This window comes from Sus scrofa, chromosome 4, assembly GCF_054392235.1.
Source record: "Sus scrofa isolate SSC_HxYL_T2T_F1_AM1 chromosome 4, Sscrofa_HxYL_maternal_Yorkshire_Landrace_v2.0, whole genome shotgun sequence".
Lineage (NCBI taxonomy): Eukaryota > Metazoa > Chordata > Mammalia > Artiodactyla > Suidae > Sus > Sus scrofa.
Genome location: NC_139386.1, coordinates 97,279,412 through 97,295,499, shown reverse-complemented (window position 1 = coordinate 97,295,499; position 16,088 = coordinate 97,279,412). Strand labels below are relative to the sequence as shown.

Here is a 16,088-nt window from a genome sequence, read left to right as displayed (position 1 = left end):
AATTGAACCCAAATCCTCATAGACACTATGTCAGGTTCTTAACCCACTGAGCCAGAATGGGAACTCCTATTTTATTTTATTTTTAATTCAGGTATGGTGAATGTATAATATTATATGTTTCAGGTGTACAACATGAAACATGGTGATTCATAATTTTTAAAGGTTATTTCCCACTTATAGCTATGGTAAAGTATTAGCTATAATACCTGTGTTGTAAATTAGATCCTTGTAGCTTACTTATTTTAAACATAGGAGTTTGTAACTCTCTCTCTCTTTTTTTTTTTTTTTTTTTTTGTCCTTTTAGGGGTGTACTCACAGCATATGGAGATTCCCAGGCTAGGGGTCAAATCAGAGCTATAGCTGCCAGCCTACTCCACAGCCACAGCAATGCAGGATCCAAGCCATGTCTTTGACCTACATCACAGCTCATGGCAACGTGCCAGATCCTTAACCCACTAACTGAGGCCAGGGATTGAACCTGCATCCTCATGGATGCTAGTCAGATTTGTTTCCACTGAGCCACAACAGGAACTCTGAGTTTGTATCTCTTTATCTCCCTACCCCTATAGGGCCCATCCCCATATCTCTAGCCCCACTGGTAGCCACTAGTATGTTCTCTCTGTCTGTGAGTCTGTTTCTTTTTTATTCCTTTGATCTCAGATAACCCGAATGACCTCCTTAAGGCCCTTTCTCAAAATACATTCACACTGGGGATTAAGGATTCGACCTATAAATTGGGGAAGACAATTTAGTCCATAACATGGGTAATCAAGTAGATGTTGGACCCTAGGGTTGCGTCTCTGGGGTGGAATTTTGAGTGTATGACATTCTTACAACTGATCTCACCAACCAAAACAGCAATCAGAGACAAGTGTAACAATGAGACCGAGGCCCGTCCATCCCATTTGGGGGTCCATTTAGGGAGAGCAGCTGTTCTTGCCATATCATTATTTGAGATACCAGCTCCCTCAAGAAGTAGTTGGTGGGAGTTCCCATTGTGGCTCAGCAGGTTCTGACTAGTATCCATGAGGATGCAAATTCATTCCCTAGCCCTGCTCAGTGGGTTAAGGATTCAGTGTTGCCATGAGCTGTGGTGTAGGTTGACTCAGATCCCTCGTTGCTGTGGCTGTGGCATAGGCTGGCAGCTACTGCTCTGATTCGACCCCTAGCCTGGGAACCTCCATATGCTGTGGGTTCAGACCTAAAAAAAAAAAAAAAAAAAAGAAAGTGTATGGTGTTTCCCCAACAGGTCTTCAGAGGCCAGGGGATCTCAAAAGTGATGCTGGCATCTGTTGCCAAACGCTTTAAAACATCTCCATGAATGGTAGAAGAACCTCTCCCTCCCAGAGATGCTCTCCTAGGAACTCAGCCCACCCATCTATTTAGTTCTTCCTCTGATTCACATCAGAGCTACCCTGATGAGGTAGAAAGGGTAGGGGAGAGAGCTACCCTTTGTCCATTAGAATAATGTAACTATTCCACTGCTCTGTTCAACTCTGGGCCATTTGCCTGGAAGATTCGTGGAGGAGCCGAGGCAAGTCCACATCCATTCTCTGTAGGATCGGCAGATCTAGGAAAACTCACTGATCAGAATCTGAGCAATAGAGCAATACTTCCACCCACACCTGGGAAAAATAACTGCCACTCACTGCTCCACCCAGGTGTTGCTACATTTGGGGCTTGGAAATATTTCTGACCCAAATCCTAGAGCTGTCCACATCAAAGGCCAAAATCTACTATTCTAATAAAATGTATCTGCATGTATCTGAATAGGCCTTTTGTACCTCAGAGGTCTGTTGCATATGCTTAATCCTGACCAAGGGCTCCCTGGCATATTTTATTGAGTTCTTACTCCATACAAGGCACTGAGACTAAGCACTTGGTGTGCATTACTTCTTTCATCCTCACTCAGGCGACTCTAGCAAGTAGTAGAAATGTAGCAAGTAGGTATGTGTGTAAATGCTCCACCCTCAAGGACAGAAGCACAACCTTCACCGCTTAAGTGTGGACTGCACGTAACGACTTCCTTCCAGTGAGAAGCGTGTGGAAAGGGGGGAGGGGGAAAATAACATCATAATGAATGAGCCTGACAAACACTCCCTTTGGCCAGGTCATCAAGGTCAAGGTCACCATCGGATAAGTTATATTGATATTATGTACCCTTGATAGGTGATTTAAATGACACTTTACCTCTGTGGATTTCTTCAAAAAGAATTCCAGTTTAATCATGAGAGAAACAGCAAACAAATCTTCACTGAGGACATTTAAAAAACTCCTAGCTGGTATTCTTTAAAATGAGTCTGAGAAACTGCCAAGAAGAGTTCAGGAGACATAGCACCTGCAGGTAAGGTGGTGTCCTGGGTAGGACCCTGGAATAGAAAGGGAACATTATGGCAAACTAAGCACATCTGAATACAGGCCTATCCATCACCAACTCAACAAAGGTTGGCATCTGTCCAATATGCCAGGATGCTGGAGAATTCCACAGGTCTATACACTGGTCCCAGCATTAAATCCTCTTAGTTTAACAGTGTATTGTCCAGAAAGAGTTAAAGTGGCAGGAGGAATAAAAACAGCAATGCGTGAGTTAGACAAACCCAGGCCTGGGCAGTGAGGGAACCAGGAGAGCACAGGTTGGGCACAGTGCCCAGTACTCACTGGGTACATCTCACCTCAAGAGACTCCTGCTGGCTCAGTTCTGCACTCTAGATGTCACAATCACGGACCCTGTAGTCCTCTTGCGATCCTGCTCCTGAGTCACACACAGAGTGGAGCTTTAATTGGGGCCTGGGAAACTTGTACCCTCCCCCCACTGCTATGAACTCTAAGGTCAAGAACAATGCCATCATCCCCTGTGCACAGATATTCCTTGAGCAGCAAATGCAGGAGGAAGGGCGCCAAGGGTCCATTGGGGGAGGGGAAGTAACTGGGGCAGGAAGGAGAAGTGCCACCTGCCTCTTGCAGTCTCCATCTTCTTCTTCTTCCTGTGTACCTTCCAAAGGTACAGTCCACCTCTGAGGACCAACACCATGACCACGACAGACCCTAGGATGCCTCGTAGGGAAACAACAATCGCCTCTCCAAGTGAACCTGTTTCCCTCACACGGAGAGAATGAAGAACATTAAGGCCAGACAGAACTTGAGATGCCCATTGCCAAGGGGAAAGAGAGCGAGCGAGCACGTGGAGAGGTCTGAAGGGTCCTGGTTCAGAAGCTGAAGAGGGAGGAGCTTGGCAGGTTCATTCAGTCAACCTCCTCCTGAGCTCCTGCTTGAGTTCAGGGAGACTGGAAGGAACAAGAGAGAACACTGAGAAAATACCAATGTCTACCAGCCAGAGAGACTGCCATGCAATAGAGGTTTCCACCCGTACACAGGTCTTCAGGGAGGGCTTTCTAGAGGAGGTGATGTGTAAAACTGAGTCTTGAGGGAGGAGTAGGAGTTTACTAGGTATTCAGGTTGAGGACTGCATTCTGGGAAGGAGGAGCTCCACGTTCAGGCAATGGCTGTGGCAAACCATCGGCCTTAGAATTGCCATCACCTCACTGTGGCAGGGAGGAGCTGGCTGAAGAGGATCAGAGGGAGGACGAGTCTTTTTCCACAGGGTCTTAAGGGTCATGCTGAGTGTTGACCTTCATCTGAGACTCCAGTTTGGGCCCCAGAAGAGGGTAATACAAGGTTTTAAGTGATGCTGACACATCACATCCCCCCAGCAGCTGCTATAGGCTGGGCTAGAGGGGCAAGACTGCACACAGGGGACCAGGCCATTCTTCCATTCAAGGCAACACCATGAACCACTTTGCAGGATGTCCCACTTGGGACAGGGATTCAAAGGAGAACTAGACCTGGCCCTGCCCTCAAGGAGTTTCAGGCTACAGAGGAGACAGATCCATAAGCAGAACATTGCTACTTTGTCTGTGGACCTCAAGGTCAGTGGCGTGTTCCATGCGTGGGGGGTGGCCATGACTGCCCCTTTAGGGAGTGATGCCTGGGGCAGGGTGGCTCCAGCACCTGCGGGGCCCTGTGAAGATGAAACCCCAGGGCCTCTAGTTCCAAAGTGAGTTAACTTGTCAAGATGGCACCTGCACGATTTTAAACCAAGAGAGGGGCCTTTCTGAGTCCAGGTGACAACACAGGTCTCATGCACAGGAAGTAGCTGTGCCTGCTGGGGGCTCCTTCAATAGGAATAAGTCAGGACATGAAGGACGGGGGCAAGAGGGCTGATGGTGGAGGAAACTGCATTACCAGATGCTCAAAAGCTCGCAATAGCAGGACACATTCAGGAACACCACGCAAGCAGCTCAGTGTGAAGCCCAGAAATGTGGGCAGAGGAGTGTGTGAGCCCTGAATCCCACAGGGAGTCACTGTGTCAAATCCCACAGATGACAACCGCCAGGGACACATCTGATTACTTTTCCAAAAGACCACAATGAATGAGGAATGAGTGTGGGGAGAGGAGCTGGAAGGCTGCTGCCTGGACCAGCAGGGGCAAGGGGTGGAAAGGAGAGCCTGGACTGAGACACTTAACAGCAGATGCAGCCTGGATGGGCTGCCCAGGCTCCTGAATGGGGTGACCCCCTGGAAGGTGGTGCTAATAACACGGTGGGGAGAAAAGCCCAGAACCTTCATCCCACTGCACCCAAACTCTGAGAGTGCCCCTCCCCTGTGGCAGGTGCACTCACCATGGGCTTCCCCAAGGTGGCAGACTTTCCCAAGGTCGAAGGTGGCAGTTTTCTGGTCCACTTCATTGCTGACCACACAGGTGATGTTGGTGTAGGACTGGCTCTGGGGCAGGTGCACAGCCAGGTTCCAGGAATTGGGGGCTGGTCCCAGTGTCACTCTCTCCTCCAGCTGCCTGGGGAGGCCCTTGCCCTCCCAGGTCACCTTCAGGTCCTCTGTGCCCCATGAGATCCTGCACTCAATGGTGACATTGCACCAGCCTTGCGTGATGGATGGTGAGTGGACCAGGATCTGGGGAATGGGCACAGGCTCTGGGACAGGAAGGAAAAAGAATGGAGCCTCACGTGAGTGGAGAAGGTCACGGTTCTTGGTTTCACATCCATTATCTCACTGAAGCTCTGGCATCCTCACCCTCAGGATGGGGAGGGCCTTTTCCAGATAAAACTCAGTGGGTACAGACCCCAAATATATAGAAGTGACTGTAAGAAAGGAAAACACTGAGTTAAGCCCTATGTGAGCTCCTAGACTGAGCAAGTGTTAAGACTCTTCCATAACAAAACTAAATGCTGGAGTTCTCCTTGTGGCTCAGTGGGTTAGGAACCTGATAGGGTGTGTGAGGATGTGGGTTTGATCCCTGGCCTCAGTTAGTGGGTTAAGGACCTGGCATTGCTGCAAGCTTCTGTGTAGGTCGCAGATGTGTCTTGGATGTGGTGTTGCCTTGGCTCTCGTGTAGACCGGCAACTGCAGCTTCAATTCAACACGTAGCCTAGGACCTTCCCTATGCTGCAGGTGTGGCCATAAAAAGAAATACAGAAGAAAAAGAAAACTAAATGCTGGGTCATCTTTGAGGACCATTATTTGCGAGAAATCAGGGTGTTTCCTAGCGGGGGAAGACGTCTGGAATGAAGGAATTGACCTGGTCCAGGACCTTGCCCTGCTTCTCCTGCTCAGATGACACCTGGAACTGCAGGCCCTGGTGGAAGCTTGACCTCTGCCTGCACTGGATGTCCAAAGAAGAGCCATTTCTGAGAGATGTGGTCATAGTGACCAGGCATGACAACTCCAAGGGTGGAATGGGCCACTCAGCTTGAGGTCGACACAAAGTGAAGTGACAGATCAAGGAGCCAGTCTCACAAATCACACGGGAACCTAAAGCTGCAAAAGACACTCTCATAGCAGATATTTTCCAAACAGTAGGAACTTTAGGGCAAGAAAGTGTTGGTTAACTGCTTTTATGTGGTGCAATGTACGCTTTCTGCCCTACCTACCAAGACTCTTAGAGCTGGATTTGGGGAGTCTGTGTGGGTGAAGCTGGCCTCAGGCCAGTGCTCAGGAAGAGGCAAGGGGGCAGGAAGGACTAAGTACACATGAATTTCCAAATGCTGGGAGGCAGACGAGGGCCCCCAGCCACTCTAAGAATGCCCTCTTGATAATCCTCAAAGCCTATGAAGATGCAGGTTACATGACCAAGGCGGAATTAGGGGACAGAGAGACTTACAGTTGTTCATTGGCTGCCCTTAAAATAGAGGTGATTCTGATGATCTGGAGGGACCCAATGTCACCACAAAAAAAGGCTTGAAAGTGAAAGAAAGAGGAGTAGCTCAGAGGGATACAATGTGAGAAGGATTTGGTCCTGTGACTGCCAGCTTTGAAGGTGGAAGAAGGTGGTCATGAGCCAAGGAGTGCAGGCAACTGCTAGAAAGTCGGAAAAGCAAGGAAACTTTGTCTCCCCTGGAGTATCTGGGAAGGAACACAGACCTGCCAACCCCTCGAAAGCCCAGGGAGACCATGTCTGATTTCTGACCCACCACACAGGAAAATAATAAATTTTTATTGTCCCATGCCGCTCATTTATAGCAATTTGTTCCGACAGCAACACACAACCAATACACAAATGAAACACACTCTGTCCTATAATGAACAATGAACATTATGGCAAAAAAATCCTTTTCCCTTAAGTTTCCATTGTCCTCTCCCAAAACACTGAAGCAATTTGCTCCCCAGCGTGACCCGCAGCTCTGCTCTCCATTTGCGGTGAACCCAGTACCCTCATTTCAAGGGAGAAAAGAGAATCTGAAGGCTGGTGTCTGGAATGAATCCTCCAACCAGTGTGGGGCCTATGTGACACTCCTAGGGTTAGAAGAAGGACATAAGCCCTGGGATAGGGTGGCAGGGGTCACATACCATAGACAGTGAGGTGGAAAAGTTGGGTAAATTCTACTCCTCCAGTGAAGCTAACTCGAGCCCGGTACAGCCCACTGTCCTCGGGGGTCAGGTTCTCAATCTTCAGGGACGTCATGTTGGGCACATGGACCCTCTGCTGGTACCCGTCCTGGAGGCTCACCCATATTGGAGCTTTCCCAGGTCGGACTCGCAGCAGGACTCTGTACTCTGACCCAGGACCAAAGCCCCACGTGACCTCCTCCAGCTCAGCGTCTTGCTTCTTGGGCAAAGGAAACAGCACAGAACCTCCTCGGATCCCCTGCAGAGGATCAGGAGCTCCAGAATCCTGAACTCCAGGAGCAGGACCTCCATCACTATTGGTCCCACTGCGGCAGACACCTAGGGCATTGGAAACAGGAAACAGGAGGATTTTCTCAAGAACAAATGAAAACCACAGAAATCACCTTTCTCATGAAACCCCTCCAGTCTTCTCTCTTCATTCTTGGAAAGGAGCCTAGGACATGACTTGAAGCAATTCTAGAATCAAATCCTGATGCTGGTGGGTTGTAACATTAGACATGTTACTTTACCTTGCTAACCTTCACTTTCCTTATCTGCCTCATCAGGGTAGTATGAACTAAAGAAGATAATGGATCAAAATCACTGAGCACATTTTCAGGGACAGACAGCAAGTGTGTAACTGTAAGAGGCAGCTTCCAAAATGTCTCCCTAAGTCCCTCTCTCCTGCTGGTCGCACCCCCGTGGAACCCCCTCCCCTGGAAGCTGGGCTGCACCTAGTGACTGGCTTATAAGGAATAGGATCCAGCAAAGGTGAGGGGATGTCACTGGGTGGTCCTGGGTTATATAAAACTGGTCCTTCCATCACGAGAGTCACAGTAGCCCTGAAGAGATGGCCTTGGCGGGAGAGGTGGGGTTAAGGCTGTGGAGAAAAAGCCATCCGTGATCTAGGGTCTTGCTCAGATGGGTGGGCTCAGGCCCAAATAAACAAAAGCAAAGCGACTGTAGAGGAACCCCCCCCTTCCCTTCACACTCAGCCTCTTCCTTGGGCGTCGGCCTCACAGACCCTGACCCTGGAGCCTCTCCATCTTCCTCAGCAAGGATCTTCTCTAGTTCTCCCCTCACCTGACAAGGCTCCACCCACACTCACCCTCTCCAAGGGAGGCACTCTGGGTGGCTCAAAATGCTGAAGTTCTGGTCTCTCTCTCCTCCTCTAAACAACCTACTTATACTGCTCTTTTGTAAGCAAGGGAGATCACCTGGGGAATTTTTCTTTCCAAAGACCTCATGGTGATTTGTGCTTGTTTATTTAAAGATGAATCAGAGTTCCCATTGTGGTGCAGCAGAAATGAATTCAACTAGGAACCATGAGGTTGAGGGTTCGACTTCTGGCCTTGCTGGGTCGGTTAAGGATCTGGTGTTGCCGTGAGCTGTGGTGTATTTCGCAGACACAGCTAGGATCCTGCATTGCGATGGCTGGCATCTCTATCATCAATTTGACTCCCAGACTGGGAACCTCCATATGCTGTGGTTGTGTACAAAAAATAAAAATAAAAATAAGAATAAATAAAGATGCATCTGAAACATAAACAAATTTTGGTTACCAAAGGGGATGGGGAGGAGGTAGGAGAGACAAATTAGGAGTTTGGAATTAACATACAAAAACCGTACATAAAATAGGTAACCAAGAAGGACCTACTGTAGCACACAGGGAAATATACTCAATATCTTATAATAACATATAATGGAAAAGAATCTGATAACGTATGTACGTGTGTGTGTGTGTGTGTATAAAATAAATAACTGAATCATTTTGCTGAACTCTTTAAACTAACACAACATTGTAAATTAACTATACTTTAATTAAAAATGGCCAATAGGGTGAGTTCTCTTATGGCACAAAAGGTTAAGGATCCAGCGTTGTCAAGGCTGTGGGTTGGGTTGTTGTTGTGGCATGGGTTCAATCCTGGGCCCAGGAATTTCCACATGCTGCAGGTGCACTGAAAGAAAGAAAGAAGAAAGAAGAGAAGGAGGGAGGAAGGAAGGAAAAGAAAGAAAAAAATGGCCAATAGCCCCTAATTAAAAAAAATTAAAAATAAAGATGTATCTGTCAACACTGGTTAATTTAAAAAAAAAAGAGAAAACAAGTTTAGTCTTAAGCTAAAGATGTAGGCTACGTGGGAATGAGGTCACAGATATAATAACGAGAGTCTAGTGTTCTTCGGTCAGGAGGGCAAGTTTTTAAGGGAGAAATAGAGGGAAGCTTTTGTGTACTCAACTGTGTCCCCCAGAAATGATATACTCATACCCTAACCCCCAGTACCTCGGAATGTGATCTTCTTTGGAAATAGGGTGCTGGCACATGTAGCCAGGTTAAGATGAGGTCATTAGAGTGGGCCCTAATCTAATATGACCAGTGTCCTTGTGAAAAGGGGGAATCTGGACAAAGACATACACATTCACAGAAGGAAGACATGGAGTTCCCTTCATGGCTCAGTGGTTAAGGAACTGGATCAGAACCATGAGGTTGCCGGTTTGATCCCTGGCCTCCCTCGGTGGGTTAAGGATCTGGCATTGTGCGGTGTAGGTCACAGACGTGGCTCAGATCCTGCTTTGCTGTGGCTGTGGCCTAGGCCGGCAGCTATAGCTCTGATTCCACCCCTAGCCTGGGAACCTCCATATACCGTGGGTGCGCACCCCCCCCCCCACACACACACAAAAGGAGGAGAGGTAGACTTTGAAAATGAAGTTTCTCCCATCTCTCACTCCTACTGCCCAGGTCCATTCCTGTGGAGGGAAGGATAGGCTGCAGGTTTTCGCAGGCTGGGCTGGAAATTTTTATGTAATTGGCCTTCTTGGGTGTGGGCATCTCTCTTTCCCTTGATGGGTTGCTTATAAGTATTGTGTTATTTTTTATTATTTATTGAAAGCAATTCAATGGCTTATGGAGTTGATTCAAATAACAGTTTGCAGTGTGCCCCATCTCATATGAAAGCCCTGTTACTGATGCCTATCCTTCCAAACCTTTATCGACAGACGGAGCTGCAAATACTACAAACCCGTGTGAACACAGCATATCTATTTGTAATTCATTTCAGCATTCCTGATGGTCATTACGGGTGTGATTTTTGACTCTTCCTTTGAACCACTTGTTAACAGCCTATACTGCTTCCTCCATTCATAAGCGAAGTGAAAGTATTTTTTAACACCAAGGTCAGTCCTACACTTAGAATTCATCCATGTTTACATAGGCAATTTTAATACAACAATGGACCCTACATGTAAATGTTTATTTAAGCTGAGGCTCAAAGAAACAGCCCTCGTGCCATAATCCTATGCGCATTTGGACTTCCTGAGGGACAGCATTTCAGTCTCCAGGGTGCCTCCTTCCTAAAGGATTTTCACCAGTAATTCTGATCAAACAGGGTTTGTCTTATTTTCCCCCAGAGTTGGTAACAGAGGGGGCAGCACCAGGGAAACAGGGAGAAAGAAGCTGGTTTTTTCTGCGAAACAGACAGGAGCAGAAAGAGTCTGGCCAAGGCTATTAGTTAGCGGATGCTAAACAGCCATCGCCTGCTTTCCTGAGCGTGGCTTGCAGACACGTCTTCACACCCTGTGGGGAAGGAGGTGACGGTCAGCAGGTGGACTCAGAGCGCTGGGTCCCGAGACCCTCTCAGGAGCAGAGACAGAGAAAACAGAGGGGGTGCAGGCTGGATTCCTGGTGGGGGGGGCTTGAAGAACAGCATCCCCTCCCTCCCTGCCCAGTGCTTCTCCCCTGCGGGAGGTGCCCATCAACTCTCCACCCCAGCCCCGTCCTCCCCAGGAGCTCCCCCTCCCAGCATCACCAGCATCTGAGCAGCCGCTAGAGGCTCACCCTCCACTGAGCTTCTCCTGGGAAAGAGGAAGCCAGCACTCTGCAGGGCTTCACAGGCGGGGACTTTGGCCAGCTGAGCAGCCCAGCCACATCCTCCACTTGCTGGGAAGGAGGGGACCAGGGGGAGAGGAGGTTCAGCCCTCAGACTGCAGGGAGGATCCACCCAGAAGGGCTGGTAAACCCAGCTGGGAGGAAGAGGGAAGAAGACTTAGAAAGAGAAGGGAGGCAGCAGGAGCTGTGATCTACAACAGATCTAATCCTGAAGAGGAAGAAAATAAAGCCGACGAGGGTGTGGGTGTAACAAGGTGAGTTAAAATAGATTTAAATAGTATAAAATTTCAAACTCATAAAGCAACATAAAATATTGTCCTTTTTCTGACTCTTCCACCAGCATCACACTAGGAAACCCACAGTAGTTAATTGACTGATTGATTGATCATTTGGTTGTAAAATGAGAACTTCAGTTTTTCTCTCTCTCTTAAAATTGGGGCTCTCCTGGCCTCAGGATCTAGGGGGAAAGTACCATAATATTGAACATATTTTTCCAGTTAAATAGCATTTTAAAAAGTGCAGAAATCCTACATTTTTTAGTTTAAAGGAATTTAGTCCTTACTACAATGCTCACTGTTATATCACAGTGTTATATGCGCTCCCCAATTCACTGAATTTCATTTATTTCTCTGGTAGTTCACTTGGTGGCTAGAAGTTAAAACAAAAGAATAGAACAAGAAAAGCCTTCGAGGGAGTTCCTGTTGGTGTGGCTCAGGGGTAACAACCTGTCTAGTATCCATGAGGATGTGGGTTTGATCCCTGGCCTCACTCAGTGGGTTAAGGATCCTCCATGGCCCTGAGCTGTGGTATAGGTAATAGATGCAACTCCGATCTGGCATTGCTGTGGCTGTGGCGTAGGCTGGCAGCTGCAGCTCAGATTTGACCCCTAGCCTGGGTACTTCCATATGCACGGGTAACACCCTCAAAAGACACACACACAAAAAAGCACTCAAAACTTTCATCAGAATTCTCAATGTACAATACCTTTTTGCTTCATTAGTTTTTCCTTAATGTTTTTATCTGTTACAATCATACAATTTTTCAAAACACACAGATATTTATACATCCTTTTTGGGACATTATTTTTCCTCCTGTTCCCTTTTTTTGCTCAATTCCTCATCCTGCCTGCTTTCTATCCTCTATCTCCAATCTTTTCCCTATGCACAATCTACTGTGTCTCTTTCTGCATCTTCTCCATCCTCCTATAAACATGTGGGTGTAGAGATGCTCTTAACTACTGAAGACTGCCCACTTCCTTTGCAATATCAGGCTTTTTATCATACAGAGTTTTCTGCATCTTACTAATGGAAATCCATGCATCTGGCATTATAGAAATTGGAAATACCTCCCAACCAATTGGTACGTGCATTTTTTTTTTTGTCTTTTTAGGGGCGCACCCACAGCATACTGAGGTTCCCGGGCTAGGGGTCAAATCTGAGCTGTAGCCGCTGGCCTACATCACAGCCACAGACATGCGGGACCCGAGGATCAACTGTGATCTACACCACAGCTCATGGCCACGCAGATCCTTAACCCACTGAGCGAGGCCAGGGAGCAAGCCCGCCTCCTCATGGATATTAGTTGGGTTCCTTAACCGCTGAGCCACAACAGGAACTCCTCCCCGTGCTTTTTTAGCGGAGAAGCCCAAGGATCCCAGGCTAGTGTTGCTTCCTCCAGCTCAGACCTGCGGTTCTAGTTGGCCCCCCTCCACAGGACAGCTGCAGAGGTTGTCAGGTCCCCTCTGGGTCCAGACCAGGGCAGCCTCATTCCCAAACTCTGCTCCAAGGAGCCGCCCCCATTTTGTCTCCATCCTTCTCCCCAGGGACCACCAGGTTCCCCCAGCTTCCCTGTCATTGCAGCAGAAGCAGCCTCACCTCCCTGGAAATGTGTCCCTCACGCAGCCAAGGCTCCCAGCTCAGGGTCCCAGCCTTGCCACAACCAAAAGACCATCTGGTTGTTCTCCTTCACCTTGGGGCTCTAAACCAAATGCATGGCCTTTGCTACATTATAACACAACTGCTGTGTCTTTTGGTTCCTCAACCACATTAGACACAGAAAGGACACCCTGCGTTATGCTCCCCACACTGGCCCTCCCGCCCAGGAGCCTGGGCCACTCTCTGAAGAGGAGGCTGAGGAGTCCCAGGAGCCGGGAGGCCCAGCGGAGGTGGGGGTTTCCTGAGCAGGGCCCCATCTCGGGCTGCCTGCCAGCTGTTCAGCTGCAGAGGAACATCTAGCAGGCAGACACAGGGGAGAGAAGACGCCCTCTGAGCCCTTTACTCAGCACTTCCCCCTCAGGGAGGGGCTAACAAATGATTTCCCCTTTGACCACTGGTCAGCAAGTGAGTTCTGGGAGACAGCTCTGTCAGTCTAGAGAAAACCCTTTTATCTTTTATTTTTAATTTGTTTTTTGGGCATTCCCGTCGTGGCTCAGTGGTTAATGAACCAAACTAGCATCCATGAGGATGCAGGTTCCATCCCTGGCCTCACTCAGTGGGTTAAGGATCTGGCCTTGCCATGAGCTGTGGTGTAGGTCGTAGTCACGGCCCAGATCTGGTGGTGTTGTGGCTGTGGTGTAGGCTGACAGCTATAGCTCCGATTGGATCCCTAGCCTGGGAACCTCCATATGCCCTGAGTGCAGCCCTCAAAAGACGAAAGACCAAAAAAAATTATTTTTTATTGAAGTATAGTTGATTTACAATATTGTGTTAGTTTCTGCTATACAGCAACGTGATACAGAAATATACATATTTATATTGATATTCTTTTTCATAATTTTTTTCATTATGGTTTATTAAAAGAGAGTAAATGTAGTTCCCTGTGCTATACAATAAGACCTTGCTGTGTTTATCCATTCCATATCCAATAGATTGCATCTGCTAATCCCAAACTCCCCATCCCTCTCCCCTCCACCCCCCTTCCCTCTTGGCAACCACGAGTCTGTTCTCCATGTCTGTGAGTTTGTTTCTATTTCTTTTTTTTAATTTATTCATTTATTTATTTTGCTTTCTGGTTTTTTTTTTTTTTTTTTTTTTTAGAGCCGCACCTGTGGCATATGGAGATTCCCAGGCATGTAGGTCTAATCGGAGCTACAGCTGCCAGCCTATACCACAGCTCATGGCAAGGCCGTATCCTTAACCCACTGAGCAAGGCCAGGGCTTGAACCTGCAACCTCATGGTTCCTAGTCAGATTCGTTTCCACCGTGCCACCACAGGAACTCCTGTTTCTATTTCATAAAAAACTCATTTGTTAAATCTCTTAAGTTTTAGATTCTACGTATAAGTGATATCATATATTTGTCTTTCTCTTTCTGACTTACTTCACTTAAAATGATAATCTCTGGTTCCATCCATGTTGCTGCAAATGGCATTATTTTGTTCTTTTTATGGCTAAGTGATATTCCATGGTATAAAGATACCACCTCTTCTTTTTTCATTCATCTTCTTCCAGTGGACATTTAGGCTGCTTCCATGTCTTGACTATTGTGACGAGTGCTGCTATAAACATTGGGGTGCTTATATCTTTTTGAAGGATAGCTTTGTCTGGGTCTGTTCCCATGAGCAGGGTTGCTGGATCATATGGCAACTCTATTTTTAGTTTTTGGAGAAACCTCGGTCCTGTTTTCCATAGTGGCTGCACTAACTTACATGCCCAAAAACACTGTAGGAGGGAAAATCCTTTTATCTTATCCCTAGCACATATAGCACACACTTAATAAGTAATTTTAGGGAGTTCCCCTCGTACTCAGTGGAAACGAATCTGACTAGCATCCATGAGGATGCAGGCTTGATCCCTGGCCTCATTCAGTAGGTTGGATCCAGTGTTGCCATGAGCTGTGGTGTAGGTTGCAGACATGGCTTGGATCCACCGTTGCTTTGGCTGTGGCGTAGGCCGGTGGCAACAGCTCCAATTCGACCCCTAGCCTGGGAACCTCCATATACCATGAGTGCAGCTCTAAAAAAACAATAATAATAATAATAATAATAATAATAATAATCATTTTAGGATGAGTGTATAAACCTCAGGGCCTGACATGGTCTTGGACAGACCCCACTCCGTGAAGTCTCAGCCAGTCTGGAGTTCTCACACACTCTTTCTTGCCTCCCTAGGGCAATAGCTCCCCCCCAGGCAGCCCTGCTCACCAGTGTCAGCCTCTGGGCTGGCACAGAAGTCACCCAATTACAGTCAGAGTGGGCTAGGCTACTCCTGCTTGGACCCTGACCTCTGCCTACACAATGTAGTGAGTCAGTTTTTTGTTTTTGTTTTGTTTTGCTTTTTGGCTGCACCCATGGCATGCAGAACTTCCCAGGCCAGGGACCAAACCGACACCACAGCTATCACCAGAGCCACAGCAGTGACAATGCAGATCCTTAACCTACTGAAACACGAGGGAACTCCTTAAATTTCTTCTTTGATTTTTTCCATAAACTTCTACAGGTAGAAGCTGTGCACAAAAGAGCAAACCTCGGAGTTCCTGTTGCGGCACAGCAGAAACGAATCTGACTAGGAACCATGAGGTAGCCGTTTTGATCCCTGGCCTCGCTCAGTGGCTTAAGGATACAGTGTTGCCGTGAGCTGTGGTGTAGGTTGCAGACATGGCTCAGATCTGGCATTGCTGTGGATGTGGCATAGGATGGCAGCAACAGTTCCAGTTAGACCCCTAGCCTTAGGAACCTCCATATGCTACAGGTGCTGCCCTAAAAGGACAAAAAACCAAAAAAAAGAAAAAAGAAAAAAAAAAGCAAAGCTCTTTGGGGCAAGTGGCTTGCTCTTGTATGGCTTCCCAGCTGCCACACATGGGGCAAAGCAGGCACCCCTCCCACAGTATCAGATAGGCACTCGTCTGCATCACATCCAGCATTTCCTTTAAGCCCCTGCCGGCCCTGCTCCTGCTGTCACAGAGGGTAGGCTAGCTATCTACTCATCCTCCTGGCAAAGCCTCAGCTGCCTCAGACTCACTCCCACCTACTGAGGCTCAGGTCCTGACCTCCTCCCCCCAGACTGGAAGTCATGCAACATTCAAGAATTCCTGCCTCCGGCACCCTAGGGAAGCAGCACCATCTACCCAACTCCGGGGCAGGGCCCTCTCCTTCTCTCCACCGAGTGCCCTTGTCTCCTCTTCTCAGCTACTCAGACCCAAAGACTGGATCCTCAGGGCTGGCCCCATGACCACACGCTCAAGGTAGTCGCAGCACTGCCTATTAATCGCATTTTTCAGAGGTGAAGCCTGAACCTAAAGTCATTATGCGATCTGTAAGGATCACACAGCTAATCAAGGTGCAGAGCCTGAATTCCTGACAACAAGCT

General features: G+C 47.9%; 1 protein-coding gene across 1 annotated transcript; it reads right to left on the bottom strand.

Annotated features, from left to right (window-relative positions):
* Positions 1-2,199: 2,199 nt before the first annotated feature.
* Positions 2,200-13,054, bottom strand: LOC100152036 (SLAM family member 9). Its single transcript, XM_085022656.1, has 6 exons — positions 12,898-13,054; positions 6,862-7,239; positions 4,680-4,988; positions 2,956-3,090; positions 2,673-2,752; positions 2,200-2,369 (listed from the first exon to the last, which is right to left on the bottom strand). The coding sequence occupies exons 2-5, from the start codon at positions 6,974-6,976 to the stop codon at positions 2,706-2,708; spliced, it is 606 nt and encodes a 201-aa protein (XP_084878782.1). The 5' UTR covers positions 6,977-7,239; positions 12,898-13,054; the 3' UTR covers positions 2,200-2,369; positions 2,673-2,705.
* Positions 13,055-16,088: the final 3,034 nt, after the last annotated feature.